Genomic DNA, 17,703 nt, shown 5'->3' on the forward strand with positions numbered 1-17,703 from the left:
TGGCCTGCATGGATGAATAGATGAAAATAGGAGATAAACCGTTTTTCTCGCTGTCATCTATAGACAACTTTAGTTGTTATCATCGAAGAAAGCTGAGAATGACAATTGTTTTGGACCAATGCCATTGATGCTTTTAATTATTAATATAATGATAATAACTAGGGAACATGCAACCCTACAACATTTCCAATGTTCTTTGTTTCTTCATTCCATTCCACTTCCCTAAATGGATGCATGCATGGATTTCAATATTTCACAACTAATAGTAATTATTTCTTAAATTCAATCAAAATATTTATTTAGGCCCAATAACATATTATCTTCATTCATGAACAAAAAATCATGACTACCTAACAATTTTGTTAAGTGATAAGTTTATTTTATTTTAATTTACCAACACATCCAATATTCAACTTCTTTTTAAATTTAAAGTTAAATTTGTGTGTTCAGTAATGACCACAAACAAGTTAATATATATATATATATATATATATATATATATAAAAGATACTCGTATTAACGAATATTTTATATAAAATATATTTAATTACAAATGTTATTAAAAATTATTTATATTTTATTTGGTATTAGTTTGTTATACTTTTAAATTTAGATTAAATTTGTTGGTTAAAACTATTTATATTTTATATATTTTATAATTTAGTTATTTTTTCTAATTTTAAACTTTAATTCATATTATTTATTTTTATGATCTTTATTTTGTAACTCAAAAAATATAGATTTTTTTTTTCAAATAATTGTATTAATTATTTAATTTTTAAAAGATTTTTATCATTTATTTATGTTTTATGAATAATTAGCTGAATTTAAAAAATTACAATAATATTATATTTGAAAGGGCATATATATATATATATATATATATATATATATATATATATATATATATATATTCTTTAGTCTCTTCCCAAATTCTCCAGTTTTAAATTTTCTTTATTTTTTCATTATTTGTGACTGTTCTATTTCAGAATTTTTTAAATATTTATTATTATTATTATTATTTATCAGGTTAGGCTTCAGTTAGTCTAAAGAAACTAAGTATTGTAAATTGTCCTCTTCAACTAATTTTTATTTCATTTTAGTCATTAACTTTCTTTCATTTTTCTTCCGAATTTAATGTAATGTATAATTATTTTGACATTTGTATATTTTTTATGACAATATAAAGGAAACACTTATTATAGAAATGTGATGAATTAAACATATGTATTTGAACAAAATTCATCTTATGCTTATTTAAAAATGCTTACCAAAAGGACATACATTTGTTATCAACAATCTTGTTAACACATTTACTCAATTAATTGATTTAACAATTATATATTTTTTTCTCCTTCTTTTACCTAATTTCGCATAAACAATATCTCACGAACTTGCCAACAAATCAAAGTGAAAAACAACTACTTTTGAATTTATTAGTATAGCATCAAACTCTTATTTTTTACTTTATTTTTTCTTAAGGACTTTGATTGTTTTATGAGAAAGTATAATTTATAGAAAGTTTACTTAAAAATATCCATGAATGAAATGAAAGGCTCATTACTGAATCTCTAACCATGTATTTCCAAGGTTGCTTTTTTATCTATTTTTCAAATGCTATAAAAAATAATTTTGTATTGTAATAAAATTGTTGTGCAACTTCATCTAATTTTCTCGTTATCTAACCATATACACTACATATATTATTTAAAGGAATAACTAATAAAAATATATAAATTATTTAGAAGAATAAGTAATAATTTTGAATTCTAATAACAAATAAAAAGTCATAAAAAATTGTACACTGAAAAAAAGGGAGGGAATAATAACCTATTTTATGAATATGAATTTCAATGATTTGGAATTCCCCCAGAACTCATAAGTGGGAATACTTTGCATTAAGTTATAGTTAGATTAATTGGGAAGATAAGGTTTTCACCGTTTAATATGTAGAATTTTAAATAGACGGTCCAGATTTGTTTCTCTTTTATCTTTCCGAATTTTCTCTCTCCTCGATGTGCGTATTTTACGCTATCGCCGCCACGTCGACAGCGTCGCTGCCTAAGACAGCCCGACCAGATCTGTAACCACCACAACACTGTGATGCCTCCGCTGTAACCACCACAAGCCACTTCCGGAATCAGAAAAAGTTCATCAGAAACGAAAACCACCGCCTAGGTATTTTTCAAAATCAAACAACCATTCGTAGTTGAAATCAATTTAATTCATTCTAATTCTAATGGAATTTCGGTGTTGGCTGGGAATGCTGGGCAAGATAACACGAAGAACATGATTAACCCTAGCACGTCATGTGATGATTGTGGTGAGAAACGAAGATGAGGGGTAGAGGGTAAATAGGGAATAAGAAAAAAAGCCTTGATCTTTGACTAGGAAAGAATAAATCTAAACCCTAGAATCTGTGACGATTGATTGGTTTTCTGGAATGCTCTCTTGTTGAAGCAACCCTTGTTGTCTGCCATTGCCATTCATCCACCTTATTATCCCTCTCCCTCTCTCTCATCCCAGGTGGCCACACCCTATTCCTGCTCCAAACCGAAGCAGAGAAAATATTTGTTTCATATTATTATATTGCATTTAAAAAATCAGAAAAGGGCCGTGTTTGTGAAAGAGACTGCTTCATTTTTAACCCTTTCTCTTTTGGGGATCACGGCACGGGATAATCTCATAAGTTCCCAATCAAGAAACTCTCATCTTCCCTTTCTCTGTCTCGCGCAGAGGAAACATCAACTCATGGAAGGCCCTGTCAACGAACGTTTTGATTTTGGGAAGATGGAATACGGGTATTATTCCTAATGCCTATCGAGTCTCTTTTATTTTCCATATTTTGAACATATTCATAACTTTTTTTGTTTCAACCGTGGTGATAACAGGTGCAAGCATTACAGGAGAAGATGCAGGATTCGTGCCCCCTGCTGCAACGAGATCTATTCATGCCGTCACTGTCACAACGAGGAAGCGGTATTTTGCCTTCGTTTTCTCGTACTTAAGCTCTAAGGTTTTTCCTTTATGCTCTTATTTCATCTGGGTTTGCTTTTTTTCCCAATCAGAGTTTGTCGAAGAATTCATTTGATCGCCACGAACTCGTTCGCCAAGATGTTAAACAAGTACGATGATACTACATTTCATTTTGCACTGTATTTTCGTCTTTTCTTTTTACTAATAGATTTATATTTATTTATTTCTGAGGGATGAATACGGGACGATGAAACTAATGCGCTTTTTACACCTTTTGTTGTTGTTTCAGGTTGTTTGTTCAGTTTGTGACACTGAGCAATCTGTACGTATTTAAATTAAAATTCGGTTTAAAACTTTAATTGCTTATTTTCTTGTGATAAGCTCCTGACTTTATTTTCCCCCTTTTCACACTTTTTTAACCTCTTCTGAAGGTTGCTCAAGTTTGCACTAACTGTGGCATCAAAATGGGAGAATATTTCTGCAACATATGTAAATTCTTCGATGATGATGTAATGCTTTTCCGAACTCAATAAAATGGCAGTATTGGATTGTTTTTTACTTTTTGAATGTGATTGATGTACTTCTGTATTGGACTGATCTTGCTGTACGGTCCTGGATTTGGATTCTGATGATGATAATAAGTGTTTAATCAATTTGCATTTGCAGACAGAGAAACAGCAGTTTCATTGTGATGATTGCGGGATCTGCAGGTGTGTTTGAGTATATCCTTCTGTCAAGTCATATTCACAATTAAGTTTTCCAAAATTGTGCCTTATGAACTAAGTGGTGAAAATTTGAAACAGGGTTGGTGGTCAGGAAAATTTTTTCCACTGCAAGAAGTGTGGTATGCATCTGTCACCAAGTCTGCCCTTGTACCTCATTTACTTTGCTTTTGCATTCCTCCCCCACCCGAGTTTGGTGATTTTTAAAGTGGATATATTAATACCAGTCTCATTTCATTTCTGAGCCTGTCACTCTTTTATGTAATGTGTATAAGTTGATGATACTGGATCAGATTTAACTCATCTAAGTAATAGTAATTAGTAAAGTGTATCAATATCAAAGTATTTTAAAAATGTGATTAGTCAGTTTTAAACGTTCTGTAGAACTAAATTTTGTCTTGGTATGGTGTGCTTGTTCTTACATCTTGTTGGTTCATACTAGAGTAGAGTTTGAACAGAGCGCCCTCTCTTATAAAGACTTGTCCTGCATTCTTCAACCGTGGATTATTCTAAATGTATCAATTTGGCAGCTGATCCTATAACATGTTCCATTAGTTATTGAATGGAATTATCTTTTTCTTCTTCTTTTTTAGCTAAAGGAAATAAATTGCTCAATGCTCTTTTTGTTGTGTAATGACTTCTGTAGTAATGAACTATATGCTGTACAGGGTCTTGTTATTCAATTGGTCTGCGTGATAATCATTTATGTGTGGAGAACTCAATGAGGCATCACTGCCCCATTTGTTATGAGGTGCTTGCTTTATTTCCCTCCTTTTTACCTGGATTTGGTGTATCTGCCAAACAGAGGATGATTTCTTTTTTGCCATTGGAAACCTTAGATTACTTTGTTAGTGATGGGACTTTATTATGTTTGTGTAGTACCTATTTGATTCATTGAAAGACACCGTAGTTATGAAATGTGGTCACACAATGCACCAAGAATGTTACCACGAGATGGTAAAACGTGATAGGTGAGTTCATTAAATCTTTGAAAAATTCTTTAGTCTATGAGCATGACATATGCTTAACAAACAACTTGCTTTGATACATGGCTTAGGTATTGCTGTCCCATATGCTCCAAGTCGGTGGTGGACATGTCTAGGACGTGGAGGAGAATTGATGAAGAGGTAGCTAATTAAATCAAAGCACATGGATGTTTCTCTTTAAATGATTTATAGATTTTAGATCGTGCACTTGTCTAGTCAAGAAACTTATTATGCTTCCGTTCATTTAAGATATCTTTCTGATGCTTTCATCGTCATGTGATATTAGATTGAAGCATCTATCATGCCTGAAGATTATCGATACAGGAAGGTATGGTTTCATCCTCTGAATTGCTTCTATTAATAATAGGTCTACTTGATTTAACCTTTCCCTTAATGTACTGATTGGCCGTGAGGGTGTTTTTGAGTATGAATGTGCATTTTTTGTCCTTTATGCCTATGAAGCGAAATCTCTTAGCAAAACTATTGAAAAAAAAGAATGAAGTTGATGTTTATGAGAAAACTTACCCGTATGATATTCATGATATGACATTTTAACTCGTAATTATGTCGTGTGTTGAAATGATAATACAAAATCCTCATATGCAAATCAATTATACGTGTATATCTCGAAATAACTAAGCATCTACCTTCCAAAAGGCTAAGAAGGCTCCCCTGCAGGTCTGGATACTATGTAACGACTGCAATGACACAACAGAAGTGAATTTCCACATTCTTGGCCATAAATGCGGCCATTGCAATTCATATAATACTCGCGCAATTGCGCCTCCAGTTCTTCCTCAATGATCGGATTCTTGCGATTCAAAAAGAGAACACTACAAGGGGAACAAATTAAAGTTAGCACATTGGTTTATTACAGAGGATTGGATTAAATTCAGCATCAACAATAATTGTTGTATTGTGTCCTAGATAGTTTCTTCAGGTTATTTTTCGACCTCCAACATGTGGAGTGGTATTGGTTGTCTCTTGGTTTTTGGACAGATATAAACATCTTTATGCTATACTGTAATAGGGGGGGAACTTTTTTCTCCCTCTAAATTGCAGGTAATAGTAGTGATGATGTATTGATTCTTGATGATTGATTGCATTGTCTGCCATAGTGGTTTTTATAATTTGGTTGATGTTATTTGATCATTTTAGGTCTGTCTCGCAGATTGGTATAGACAGTGATTGTTAGTTTTGATTACTCTATTCCCAGCTATGATTTCATAAAGGCAGAAATAGTCGTCTTTTTGCGGTTGAATCCACCGTCCCATTTCTACATTGTGAAATGGTATTACAATTTTTTTCAGATGCATTCCTCTTATTTTGATTGTTGCTAATTTGTACATCAATTTCATAGAAGAAAACATTATGTTTAACATTTTACTATTAAGATTATATGAAGTTTGCAGACAAGCAATTTATTGCCTTAACACGTTCAAAGTGCGGCTTAGATTAATTGGTTAAAATTGAGCTGATTTTATGATTGAATGAAAGTAAAATGCAGTTTAATTGGATAAATTTTAAATCAATTTTGATCCCATTTTTTTTATCTAGATTCGATTGGTTTATTTGATTTTATATTTTCATTTAGAATTATCACGTCAAGAGTGTTAGAAACACTTCGAAAAGTTAGATAATTTTAATGATCGATTGATATCATCGATTGTTGTCGGAATTAGTTTTGGTCAGGTAAATTTGAAACAAATTATTTCAAGATAGTTAATTTATGTGAAAAATCAGTTTATATATTTATAAAAGAAGGATGTATGATGCATAAAGGAAAAGAATAATTAAAGCAATTTTCAAAATTTACAATAACAGTTCGTTTTGAAGAAAAAAAAACTAAAATTTACTACATTTTAGGTGATATCTTAAATATTTAATTTGTTTTATTAACATCTTGTTTCTATACACAATACAATTGAAACTGTAAATAATATTTTAGGTGATGTACTTACCATGCATATATGGAGAGAGTTGTATACAGATTATTTTTTTATCAGAATGTGTTTGGTTTAAAACTTACATTTTTCTCTTTTTCAATAGTTATAATAAAAAGTTCCTTATTAACTATTCATTACGTGCCTTTTAGAGCATAACAAACTAAAAATAATAATAAAAATACAAAATACAAAAGATACAATGTAAAAAAATATATATTCATATTAGTTGTTATAAATGCTTTTGGTGTCTCAGCACAAAAAGAAGTTGAAAGTAAAAGGAAGAAATAAGTTTTATTTTATTTATTTTTGGATGAGGTGCAAGTAAGCTGGTTAAAAGGAACAAATGAACGGAACATGTAATTGATCTGCGAGTCCATGTTAACAAAGGTGTAGACCGTTCCACCAAATCGCTCTCTCTCCTTGTCTCGTAAACCCTGAACCCAAAGGGTTCGTTGCAGCATCTTCCTCCCTAAACCTACTGAGTTCGCCACACGGAACCGGCAACTAGGTCGTGACTCAGTTGTTTCACATTGAGCTATGCAAGTCGTCTCCAGCGCCCGCCGAGTCTCTCGGTTCTTCCTTTCGCCTCATCTTCGAACCTCTGAAGCTCCTCACTCCTCCGCGCTTTCTCCTTTCTCAGGTCATTAACGGAAATGTTTCTTCAAATCGGTGTTTGAATCGAACGATTTAACGATACGTAGTTGTTGAATTAGACAGGGCTCGTGCAACACGATTACCGGCGAGTGACAACTGATCCGATACACTGCTTCTTGTCGAAGGCATTTTTCTCTTCAGGAGTGGATACCGTTGAAGGAGCTCCATCAGGTTCTTCGTTTGTTTCGAATAGGTTGCTCTTCAGATTTCTTTTTCTGTTGTATTGTTTACATTATTGAATCTTGAATGCAGGGGATGTGAAGGAATTATACGATAAAATGCTTGACTCTGTAAAAGTTAAACGATCAATGCCTCCAAATGCTTGGTTGTGGTCAATGATTGCAAATTGCAAACACCAGCACGATATTAGACTTCTGTTCGACATTCTGCAGAACCTCCGCATATTTGTGAGCTTCTATTAATTTTCTTTTCTGTCGCAAGTTATTATAATTATAATTATTATTTATGGTGATGATTCTTAATCTAACTTGTAAACAGAGGTTGTCGAATCTTCGAATTCATGACAATTTTAATTGCAACCTCTGTCGTGAAGTTACCAAGGCGTGTGTTCTTGCAGGAGCTCTTGATTTTGGTATGTGCAATTTACTGGTGCCTCAACTTGTGTTTTATCGTTTATGGAACTTTGAAGTTATGAGATATTGAGGCAACATGGCTAAAATGTATGTACAGGAAAGAAGGCTCTGTGGAAGCATAATGTCTATGGATTGACCCCGAATATTGCATCTGCTCACTCTTTACTGGTATTGTTGGCATGTTAATGTTCGAATTTCTTCGATTATGTTTTCGGGTCGCAGTTGATAAGTCAGTTTCAATTTGCTTCAGCTGTATGCCAAGGACCACAATGATACTAAACTGTTGGTGGAAGTAATGAAACTTGTGAAGAAGAACGATTTACCATTGCAACCAGGGACAGCAGATATAGTTTTCAGGTATATTGAAATTCTTAAAAAAAATTCTCACTTTCGTTTTTGTGTGGAGTAGTCTTTTAAATTTGAATTTGGACTTTACCTCCAAAACTAGTAACTACACATTTAATAAGAATATAATTATTCTCTTAGTTGCTGGCATACTTCTTTCAAATCCAATCTTGTTGTTAGTCCGGCAAACCAGTATATTGGTTGTATGAAGTCAACTAATCCCTGTTTATGTGTGAGACAACAAGTCTGAAAATACAGTTTTGTATAAATTTCTGAGAAAACAAATGAAGGGTGCATTATAACTAGTATTGGGTACCCCAAACTTTTCTTTGAAGCCAAAAGTGAAGCAAATTAGGACAAGAAGGGAGAACATAGCCTCTTTTCACAACTATAAACGTTGTCTTTAGTATTTTGATATGAGATTAAAGCATATAATTAAAAAAACTTGTATTACCCTCATTTGAGTTAAGCCCTCTTGATATGATGCTTTCATTCTCTTGCACATATGCCTCTAACCAGTTACCTTGGTTGATCATTTGCAGCATTTGTTACAATACAGATGACTGGGTGTTGATTAGTAAGTATGCACAAAGGTTTGTCAAGGCTGGTGTAAAACTAAGACAAACCTCATTTGAGACATGGATGCAATTTGCTGCCAAAAGAGGTATGAATATTTTGAATTTTCTTTTTTTTTTTCACATTTTTGTTAGCTTTAATTCAATAGCAGTTTGTCAATGTGGATTTCTTTATAGATTTATAAATTGGCTAGTTTCTACTGTTTTGAAAATTTTCTTTCTTAGCTTTCATATTCTCTTACGGTGAAAAAACTGTTGTTTCTCAGTCTCAAAAAAATTGAAAGAAGCCCAAAAGATATAGACTGCATAGACTGGGTTGTGAATGTAATTTCATCAAATGAGAAAATCAATATTACAAGCTGGCTCTACCATTGGCACTTTTTTATTTACGGGAGGTTGTTGCACTTGAACTGGTATTGCGCATAAGGCGCCTTCTGTGGTTAGCACTGGTGGCCAAATGGGATTGTGGTATTAGAAAATAAAAACTGTTTGTTTGCTTTTATTTGGTGAAATAGAAGGCAGGTGATTTGTTTAAAGGCCTGGGATACACCATAGTTTTAGACAAATGAATTTTAATTCTTCCACTTTATTTATTTGATAGCTTGCATTTTGATCTAATAATATTGTTTTCTGTAGTTGAAAGTTAGTTTTAGATATGTAAATGTGCTAGATAGTTTAGTAATAACCAAGGTAGTATTTCAGTATAATGATGTTCTGTTATTGTGATTGTTTACAGTACCAATATAATAAGACCAATGCATAAGCACCATATAGAATATCCATATCAGATTTGGTCCACTTGATAAACTCTTCTATATTTGAGCTTTGACCGATATAATCAACTGATTGTGTTTATATGCTTGGGTATTCTTGGAGACACTAGGACTTTTAGAATGGTTCAAATAGGGTATCATCTTGACCGATTTAGCAATCATGCTAAGGAAAACTAGTCCAAAATAAAGTTATGCGAGGGAAAATTATTTTGTCCCGACTGTGTCTATATCTTTTTCAAAACTCCTAGGTTCATTTGTATTAATAAACTCTTCATGTATGTACAGTAGTATTATGATATTTCAATATATATTGAGCTTTCTAAAATCATTTCTGCTCGTACCAATTCAGTCATTTATTTATTTCATTTACATTGAAGGGGACACCAAGTCATTGTGGACAATAGAAAAGTTGAGATCTGAAACAATGAAGCAGCACACTTTGGCGACTGGGTTTTCTTGTGCCAAGGTAGCCAACCTATCTACACCATTGTCTTATTTGACAATTAATTTTGATTGTATCACTGTTACCGAGTTTATTTGCTATGCACGAGTTATCACACAATGATTTTGATCGCTAGATATTGTGCTCTTCAAAAGCCATACCATATTGCTCAAAGGCTATTTTATATTTTTGGTGTGTTTTTGATTTATTAGTGTAAGTCTGTTTATTTATACTTCTACAGGGTCTTCTGTTGGAACGTAAACCCAGTGATGCAGTTGCTGTCATTCAAGTTCTAAATCAGGTATGGACTGTATGTTATTAACATAAATTGTTGCTAAAATTATAGCTTTTCAGAACGGGACTTCAGAATCAAATTAGTTCCAATAACACGGCAGTGAAGAAACTATATCCAATTATATTTGGTTAAATGTTTTTTGTTGCTTGATTTTTGTGTGACATTCATAACACTTCAATATTGTTGACGATGAACTTCATGATTGAATTGAGTCGGTATGACCTGGATGTGAGGCATTAGATAACTTTTTATGATGTTAATTCTTCACAGTTCACCTACGTTGTGTTTGTTTTGATGACGGATGTATTGATTAGAATGACTGTTGGCATGCTGAGTGGACTTTCATATTTGTTTTGGCTTTGTTCTGCATTAAAATAAATAACTCACCCTTCTTTTGACTCATCTATTGCTAGACCTTGTCTGATAAAAAAAAGTCAGGCATCAAGGATGAACTTCAGAAGCTTGTATCCGAGTGGCCTTTAGAAGTTATTAAGCACCAAAAAGACGAGGACAGAAAGGTATTATAGCAAAAAGCTATTGTTGACATTTTGGTTCATTTGTGGTGCTTTAATTCTTATATTTGTTTTGTGCTCTTGTTGGCTTTTCTGACAGGCATTAGCAGCTTCTTTGAAGTCTGATATCCCTATCATGGTTAGTGAGTTGCTGAGCATGGGTCTTGAGGCAAATGTAAGTTTGGAAGACCTAGACAGGAAGGAAGGTATTCCACAATAACATTTAGTTCAGAATTTGATGACATTGTATTTCAGAATGTGCTTATTTCCGGAGTATCTTCTTCCGAGGATGCTTCCTATCCCGGGATATAGATAAGGAGTCTGCAATCATAGCAAATGTTGATTACTAAATTAAAATTATTACTTTGCTTCCATTGATACCATTTTTTATTTTACGTCCCCAATACTTAAATTTTTGGTAGCATATTATTAGTGTGACTTAGGTAGTGTTTGATAACAGAAATTTGGATATCAGAAGATTATGTTGAAACAAAAATAATGTGGCATGTGTCCTCTACTCCATGAACTTTGTTTTTACTTTGAGTGATAGTCTCCCATTTTAAATAAAATATACTGTATGAACATGAAGTGATCAAACAATTTACTGATGCCATCGAGTAGGCAATAGAGTTGACCACGAACTTGTTTGTATTCACATTTCATTTGGTTGATAATTCCTGAAGAGAAAGAAAAGAAAATTATATAGGTGTGTGCAACTTCAAAAGAAATTAGGAGACATTTTTTGTAAATAAAGTTGTGATCTTCCATTAAATTTTAGAAAAATGATTCATTAACAAAGTTTTTTTTGACATAATTTGACAAACTACTAAATAAAGTAAAAAGTACTATTTTTATTATTATTTTTTATTAAAAATAAAAAATTAATCTACTTTAATTCTATTTATATAAAGTTTGTCAACTTTGTCAAAACCTCATTTTCCTAAATTTTATGATATTCAATCCAACTTTTTAGAATTTTTTAGAAGACAGTGAAATCTGGTAATATTTAATTCATATTTTAAAGCTCTACAAATTTAATTTTTATTTCAAACTCCCCACCTTTTATGGATTATTTTGGTGGTTGAATTCATGTGGATTTTATATATGATATAAATATTCTTATGAAATGATTTTATCTAAATATGTGAAACTCTGCTGTTTTCATTTCTACTTTTTCTTAATAACAACGGTGATAATAAAGTTCTCTTTTAATGTTTTTTGTATTTATTTAATTTTTTTTCTATTGTTCTAAGTTACTGTTTTCTAATTATTATTATTAGTCTTTTATTCTCCTTTTTCTAATTTGACTTTTTGCATGATAATACTTTTAGGCGGCCTAAATTAGGCCCATCGAGTTTTTAAATATTTTTCTTAGATCATGATTGTAACATAATCCAGATTCAATGGGTAGAAAATACAGTTACTAGACATTTTACGAAACAACAAACAAAAAAAAAATAGCAATGAACTAATATTGATTTTCTTATAAATTATAAAGAAAATGCTTACATGGATTATATCATTTTTATAGTATTTTATAATTAAATAATAACGTAAAATTGTATATATATATTCAATTTGTATTTTATTTCACTTTATTTTAGTATTGAATTGATAGGTACAACACTTTTAAAACTTAGAAAGTTCGTTATTTTTTATCATAACCTAGGAACACATGTATATTTACACATTTTTTTTATAATACTAAAGAATAATGAATACAACTATTATTGCAATCAAAAAAATCACTGAAATATAAGAAATAAACTACTAATGAAATATAAATACACACACAAAATACCTATGAAGGTAACAAATGTTATAGCTATGCAAACTTTTCATCTTTCACTTCATTACGTGTATATGAAAAAAACCAAATAACAGTCAACAAACTAATCCTCACTATTCATTAATTATACTATACATAATTAGTGAAGACACATTTTCTATAACAAATATTTTTAATTTTTCATTACAATTAGATAATTTCTTCTAAATCAAGAAAACTAAAAATTTAGTTAATGAAGATAGACTTACAAATGGTAAAAGAGATAAAAGAAATATGCAGAAAAACTACGCACAAAAACTCATCATCATTATTAATTCTTATAAGAATAGTGTTATATATTACTGTCAGTTTTATTGGACTTTTTAAAAGATATAAACATATGCTTCTTTAATTATTTTTATATATATATGTGTATACTTGACCTATTAAAAGATCTGGCTAATTGCAGAGAATACGATTTATGTTACAAAATTGTTAATACTTCAGAAAAAACTTAATAATCCTTGTGACACATGAATATTTGCTTAAAATCTGTTGTAATTTTTTTTGTCCACGTGTGTCAAAGAACTATGCATAGAAGCTTTAAAAGAATATTATAAAATATAAAAAGAAAATCAACAAAATTACTTTGTAGCCTTTGAATAAATAAGCATTGTAAATATCTGCATAGATTTAAACATTATTTAAAAATAATAATAACCACTTAACTTTTTTTTACTCAAATAAAGTGACTTTTTAAAAAAATATTTTCAAATAATAACAAAATATTCATATTTTAACATTTTCAAATGGATTTATTTAACAGCAATTTTGTCATTTCCCATGTAAAAACCTTATAACTTGTCCTGAAATAGAAAAACTTGCTATAGTATAGAATCATGCTTCTGTTTCACTTCCCAAAACAAAATCTTCAACAGTAAGTGCCTCATTTTGTGCTACAAATTTCTAATGCTCCACCTTAGAAGGAAGAAAGACAACACAAAGCAAAGCATATTATATGTCTGTGAGTCCATGACATTGTTTGCAATGCTTTGAGACAATGAATCACTTTTCTTCTTTATCTAACACCCTTATATACCTTCCTTCTTAGGCCAAAAGTAACTTAAATTGTTCTCCAATTTCTTCACCAAGAATCAGAAAATCAAAAATAAAAAACCACTTGAGCACAGTGAACCATAGTAATTGTTTCTTGCTGGTGATGTTCATCACAATCACACTAATCATGATCTATATCAGGTTATCTCCTTCTGTGACATGTACCAAAATCAAACACCATGTAATCTAACTCATTTGTTTTGATCCTACAAACCCATAATTTCTCTCTTAATCTTTTCAACCACACAGTTTCCATTATTTTGCACCGAAGCTGTGATGGCCAATATCAATTTCCCATTATTAACAGTCACATTTGCAGCCAAAATCTCTGCTTGGTGATTGCAAAACACCTTGAAAATCTGTGCCACCAAACCTGGTCGAGGCACCCATTGAATACCAAAGAATGCAACATTAGCAGAAACAGTAACCACGATTGAACAATCTCTATTATTGTTACCACATTCAACCGTGGATCCTTCCACTCCTTTCACAGTCTCCTTCAACTTCTTCAACTCCTCCAACCTCTGCTTCTTCTTCTCAAGCTCTTTTATGTACCCAATTGTCTCGTTTACTATCACTTCTCTCGTAGCCTATGATTCCCCCATAACAGAGAAAAGGGTCAATCACAGAACTTGGTGACATTAAAATAAACAGGTGGAATAAAAAAAATCAAATGTGGACACATAATGTACAAAACAAAACCCATTTTACTAAAACCCCCAAAAACCATGAAATTGGCAAGAAATGAAATGTTGGATGATGATCGATGATTGATGAATGAACCTGAGGTAAGAGACCAGGGACCGAGGTTTGAAGCTGAGTGAACATTTGAGTCATCTTGGACCTTCTTTCACGTTCCATGTTAATGCTCCCACAATGGGAGTGAACCATTCTCTTAACACGCTTTCTGGTGGTGGTGGTGTTAGCAGTTGCTTCAGCAATGCTTGAAGGGTGAGGAAAAGAAGAAGAAGAAGAAGGTGGGATTTGAGAGAGTGGTGGCATGGTAGAGTGAGTTTCAGTTTCCTTTTTCGTAATTCGACCTTGCATCTTGGTCAATAATTTTCTCCCTTCTCGCTCACTCATTCCTCTGGTGTTTATATACCAACCAGTTTTGTTCTGTTTTGTATTGTATTGTACTCCTCGAGTGAAATTGACAAAAAGAAAAAAAATGGGGTGGTTAAGATTAATGATTGGTTTGATTTGAAACATTTGGTAGGAAAATACGTAGTGGTAATTGATTAGATTCCCGTGGGCATGCATGTGTGATTGTGACACCTTCTGTATCATGATCATGCAGAGTAACCGTATGAGTGGGAAAAAGTAGCAGAGAGAGACTAAAATAACAGACTTATTCGTCTGCAGAAATTGGACCCCACAAAGTGATGAACAAGAAAACAGAGAAGATAAGTACAAAAACAATGGTGATTTGTTATATTTCATCAGCCATTGTTACTTCTTCAGTGTTACCACTTTCGTACCATAAGATTATGAACTTCACAAACAGTCATGATTTATTACTCATTTGATTCCTCCTCCTGAATTTGCAGCAAATCAAAACATTTGTTGTTCGATACACTCTAGTGTCTTCTATTATTATTCAAACACAAATTACAATAATAACTTAATATGCTCTGATAAACATGAATTAGGATAATAATAAGGTTTAATTATTCATTGATCAAGCTCTTCGATGAAGTCTGACCACAGGAATAACCACAAGCAAGAGGAATGCCAATGATCCAATCAACGACACGCCAATTGAAACAGCCATTTGACCACAGAACTTATCAAACACATTGCACACTTTTTTCCAATTCACATGAGAGTTTCCTTTGTAGCCAAGAACACCCACCGCCGCGGCGGCGCCATTGCCGGAAAAGAGCAAAGCCACCATGATTGCGTCCAGAACAGTCATCAATGTCCACAACCCTTTACTTTTACCTCTGTTCACTAGGGCAACAACTAGAGACAAAGCTCCGTACGTGCATGCTATTGCATTGGTCACCAGAAAATACCTACCACACATGAAAAAAATTGTTGTAGACATGTTTTATATAGTCCTTGTGCAAATTTTTACAACCTTTTTTTATAAGATGTGATTTTTTAAATGATTTTAGAATATTAAAAAAAATAAGAAATTACTTAAAAATTATCACTTAAAATCATAAAAAAAGTTGTCAAAAAATTTAATAATATAATTTTGTTGAACTAAATTGAATGGGGTTTCACCTGCAATGGGTGGCATTAAAGAAAAAGTAGCCCCACTATGATTCATTTTTCAAAATACAATCTTCTGAATAATATGATACCAATTTGGATGTTGTTAAAGGTCAAAAACAAAGTCATTGATATCAACCGCTGTTAGTACTACAACTACAACCATAAATGGCAGCATTAAAGTGGCAGATGGGAAATCTGCCAAGTATATCATTCAATAAATTAAAGCAAATATTATTAGCCAAGACTTTTAAAAGCATAATAATTATTTAATGAGTTTAACAGACTATGTATATTATTATTTACAAATAGTATTTTTACTTTACCAATCTTTCATTTCCAACTTATCTTCAAGCTCCCATATTGCTAATGACCGTGAAGATCACAAAACCGTTGATTATTTACGTAACTATTCACAAAAGTTTCATATAGACTAATAAGAAAATGTTTCGTATAGAATAATACGAAGAAAAAATAATAGTAAAAAACTGCTGTTAAAATTGTTATCCCACTTTAGTACGTTTTTTATTTTAAAAAAATAATATTTTGATAACTAAATTTTGAAAATATTTCACAATTTAAGATGGTTTTAAAATATAAAAAATAAAAAAAAAAGTCATTTAAAAATACCATCTTAAAATAGAAAAGAAAGTTGACTTAATTATTAAAAAATTGAGGTGCTTATATAAGTATGTTAAAATTTTGTCAAGAAAAATTGTAGTTGCAACTCTGGTTAGAATATATACTTTCATTTTCATTTCTGCTCTTATTTATGAATTATGAATTCGTTTGAAATATTATTTTTGGGTGGTTACTAATAAAAGTTGTAGTTATATGTGAACCGTAAAATAAAGAAGTTAAAAATGAAATATTTATATATATTACTGGTGCTTGAATGGTAATATAACAGTGATACAAAGTGACTTCATATTGGATTAGACAAGAATTCAGCAGCAAGAGTATTCTGAACAGCAGAATCACTTTTGATCAGATAGATTGAGCAATTGAAGCATTATTAAGTGTTTGATGGATGAGAAGGTGATGAGTGGAGTGAAGAAAAATATGAAGAGCATGAACATGAAATGATAGGTTTAGAATTATTTTGAAGATGCAGAGAGTGTTGAAGAGAAAGAAGGTTTATAAAGAGAAGCAGAGAGCTTACAGAATAGCAGACATTTGATTCCACTTAGCAGTGAGAGGAACATACAAAGGTGGTAAGGAATCTGAAAGTTGAATGGGAATAACCTTAGTCTGTTTATCTGCTGCAATAACAATGGCTGCAGAAAGAGTGAGAACGAAGGCCAAAACCCTCATAACCAAATCATAAGCACTCATAGAAACTGCTTTTCCCATTTCTTTGCTCTCTGCACCTTCCACCTCATAACTGCTTCTCTTATAATAATCACTACCCTCCATCTATTATTATTAGTTTCTCTGATTTGAGAGAGCAAATTGGTGTTCACAAAAGCATTATTAAATAGGAGGTTTAATTAGATGTCTCAGTTTGGTATCTGTTTTTAAAAGTGTCAATTTAGTCTTAACTTTTGAAAAAGTGTCTTAATCAGGTCCCTTTCAGACAACAATTTCCAAAGTCGTTAACTTAATTCATGATTTTAACTACTAAATTTTGATATAAATATCAATAATATTTTGTTAGTCATTTTAAATATGAATATAAGTAATCATCTTTTCAAAAGTTGAGATTCAATTGACACGTCAAAATAAAAAGTGGGTATAATCCGACTAATTAAACATATTAAATACTGATGTGAGTACAGGTACC

At 31.7% G+C, this 17,703-nt stretch overlaps 4 protein-coding genes across 6 annotated transcripts; 2 read left to right on the forward strand and 2 right to left on the reverse strand.

Annotated features, from left to right (window-relative positions):
* The first annotated feature begins 1,936 nt into the window (after positions 1–1,936).
* On the forward strand, positions 1,937–5,841 carry LOC114179248 (E3 ubiquitin-protein ligase MIEL1-like). Of its 3 annotated transcripts, none has more exons than XM_028065515.1 (13): positions 1,937–2,178; positions 2,737–2,801; positions 2,892–2,979; positions 3,069–3,125; positions 3,266–3,298; positions 3,408–3,485; positions 3,643–3,686; positions 3,780–3,820; positions 4,367–4,449; positions 4,578–4,669; positions 4,756–4,825; positions 4,971–5,012; positions 5,363–5,841. In XM_028065515.1, the coding sequence occupies exons 2-13, from the start codon at positions 2,752–2,754 to the stop codon at positions 5,486–5,488; spliced, it is 804 nt and encodes a 267-aa protein (XP_027921316.1). In that variant the 5' UTR covers positions 1,937–2,178; positions 2,737–2,751; the 3' UTR covers positions 5,489–5,841. The 3 variants fall into 3 exon arrangements, with proteins under 3 accessions (XP_027921316.1, XP_027921314.1, XP_027921315.1); XM_028065513.1 differs by having other exon boundaries at positions 1,945–2,178; positions 2,276–2,801; XM_028065514.1 differs by having other exon boundaries at positions 1,945–2,801.
* Positions 5,842–6,973: 1,132 nt separating this feature from the next.
* Positions 6,974–11,356, forward strand: LOC114176213. The gene is made up of 11 exons (XM_028061170.1): positions 6,974–7,270; positions 7,348–7,455; positions 7,537–7,691; positions 7,783–7,876; positions 7,975–8,045; positions 8,128–8,234; positions 8,765–8,886; positions 9,948–10,036; positions 10,254–10,313; positions 10,721–10,825; positions 10,920–11,356. The coding sequence occupies exons 1-11, from the start codon at positions 7,168–7,170 to the stop codon at positions 11,037–11,039; spliced, it is 1,134 nt and encodes a 377-aa protein (XP_027916971.1). The 5' UTR covers positions 6,974–7,167; the 3' UTR covers positions 11,040–11,356.
* A 2,153-nt stretch (positions 11,357–13,509) lies between these two features.
* On the reverse strand, positions 13,510–14,755 carry LOC114175048 (basic helix-loop-helix protein A-like). Its single transcript, XM_028059801.1, has 2 exons — positions 14,487–14,755; positions 13,510–14,293 (listed from the first exon to the last, which is right to left on the reverse strand). Exons 1-2 carry the CDS (start codon positions 14,748–14,750, stop codon positions 13,910–13,912), a joined length of 648 nt encoding a protein of 215 aa, XP_027915602.1. The 5' UTR covers positions 14,751–14,755; the 3' UTR covers positions 13,510–13,909.
* A 436-nt stretch (positions 14,756–15,191) lies between these two features.
* Positions 15,192–17,378, reverse strand: LOC114177161 (CASP-like protein 1E2). Its single transcript, XM_028062416.1, has 2 exons — positions 17,083–17,378; positions 15,192–15,718 (listed from the first exon to the last, which is right to left on the reverse strand). The coding sequence occupies exons 1-2, from the start codon at positions 17,334–17,336 to the stop codon at positions 15,382–15,384; spliced, it is 591 nt and encodes a 196-aa protein (XP_027918217.1). The 5' UTR covers positions 17,337–17,378; the 3' UTR covers positions 15,192–15,381.
* Between the last annotated feature and the right edge of the window lie 325 nt (positions 17,379–17,703).

The sequence above is a fragment of the Vigna unguiculata genome, chromosome 3 (assembly GCF_004118075.2).
Source record: "Vigna unguiculata cultivar IT97K-499-35 chromosome 3, ASM411807v1, whole genome shotgun sequence".
Taxonomy (NCBI): domain Eukaryota; kingdom Viridiplantae; phylum Streptophyta; class Magnoliopsida; order Fabales; family Fabaceae; genus Vigna; species Vigna unguiculata.

What these genes read in the sequence shown, in the direction of transcription:
- LOC114179248 (XM_028065515.1), top strand. Translation starts at nt 2,752, where the DNA reads ATGGAAGGCCCTGTCAACGAACGTTTTGATTTTGGGAAGATGGAATAC. An exon ending in TTTGTGACACTGAGCAATCT is followed by an intron (nt 3,299 to 3,407) that starts GTACGTATTTAA and finishes CCTCTTCTGAAG; the next exon opens with GTTGCTCAAGTTTGCACTAA. An exon ending in TTTCCACTGCAAGAAGTGTG is followed by an intron (nt 3,821 to 4,366) that starts GTATGCATCTGT and finishes TATGCTGTACAG; the next exon opens with GGTCTTGTTATTCAATTGGT.
- LOC114176213 (XM_028061170.1), top strand. Translation starts at nt 7,168, where the DNA reads ATGCAAGTCGTCTCCAGCGCCCGCCGAGTCTCTCGGTTCTTCCTTTCG. An exon ending in ACAGCAGATATAGTTTTCAG is followed by an intron (nt 8,235 to 8,764) that starts GTATATTGAAAT and finishes GATCATTTGCAG; the next exon opens with CATTTGTTACAATACAGATG. An exon ending in CTGGGTTTTCTTGTGCCAAG is followed by an intron (nt 10,037 to 10,253) that starts GTAGCCAACCTA and finishes ATACTTCTACAG; the next exon opens with GGTCTTCTGTTGGAACGTAA.
- LOC114175048 (XM_028059801.1), bottom strand. Translation starts at nt 14,750, where the DNA reads ATGCAAGGTCGAATTACGAAAAAGGAAACTGAAACTCACTCTACCATG. An exon ending in TCCCTGGTCTCTTACCTCAG is followed by an intron (nt 14,294 to 14,486) that starts GTTCATTCATCA and finishes GGGGAATCATAG; the next exon opens with GCTACGAGAGAAGTGATAGT.
- LOC114177161 (XM_028062416.1), bottom strand. Translation starts at nt 17,336, where the DNA reads ATGGAGGGTAGTGATTATTATAAGAGAAGCAGTTATGAGGTGGAAGGT. An exon ending in AATCAAATGTCTGCTATTCT is followed by an intron (nt 15,719 to 17,082) that starts GTAAGCTCTCTG and finishes CATGTGTGGTAG; the next exon opens with GTATTTTCTGGTGACCAATG.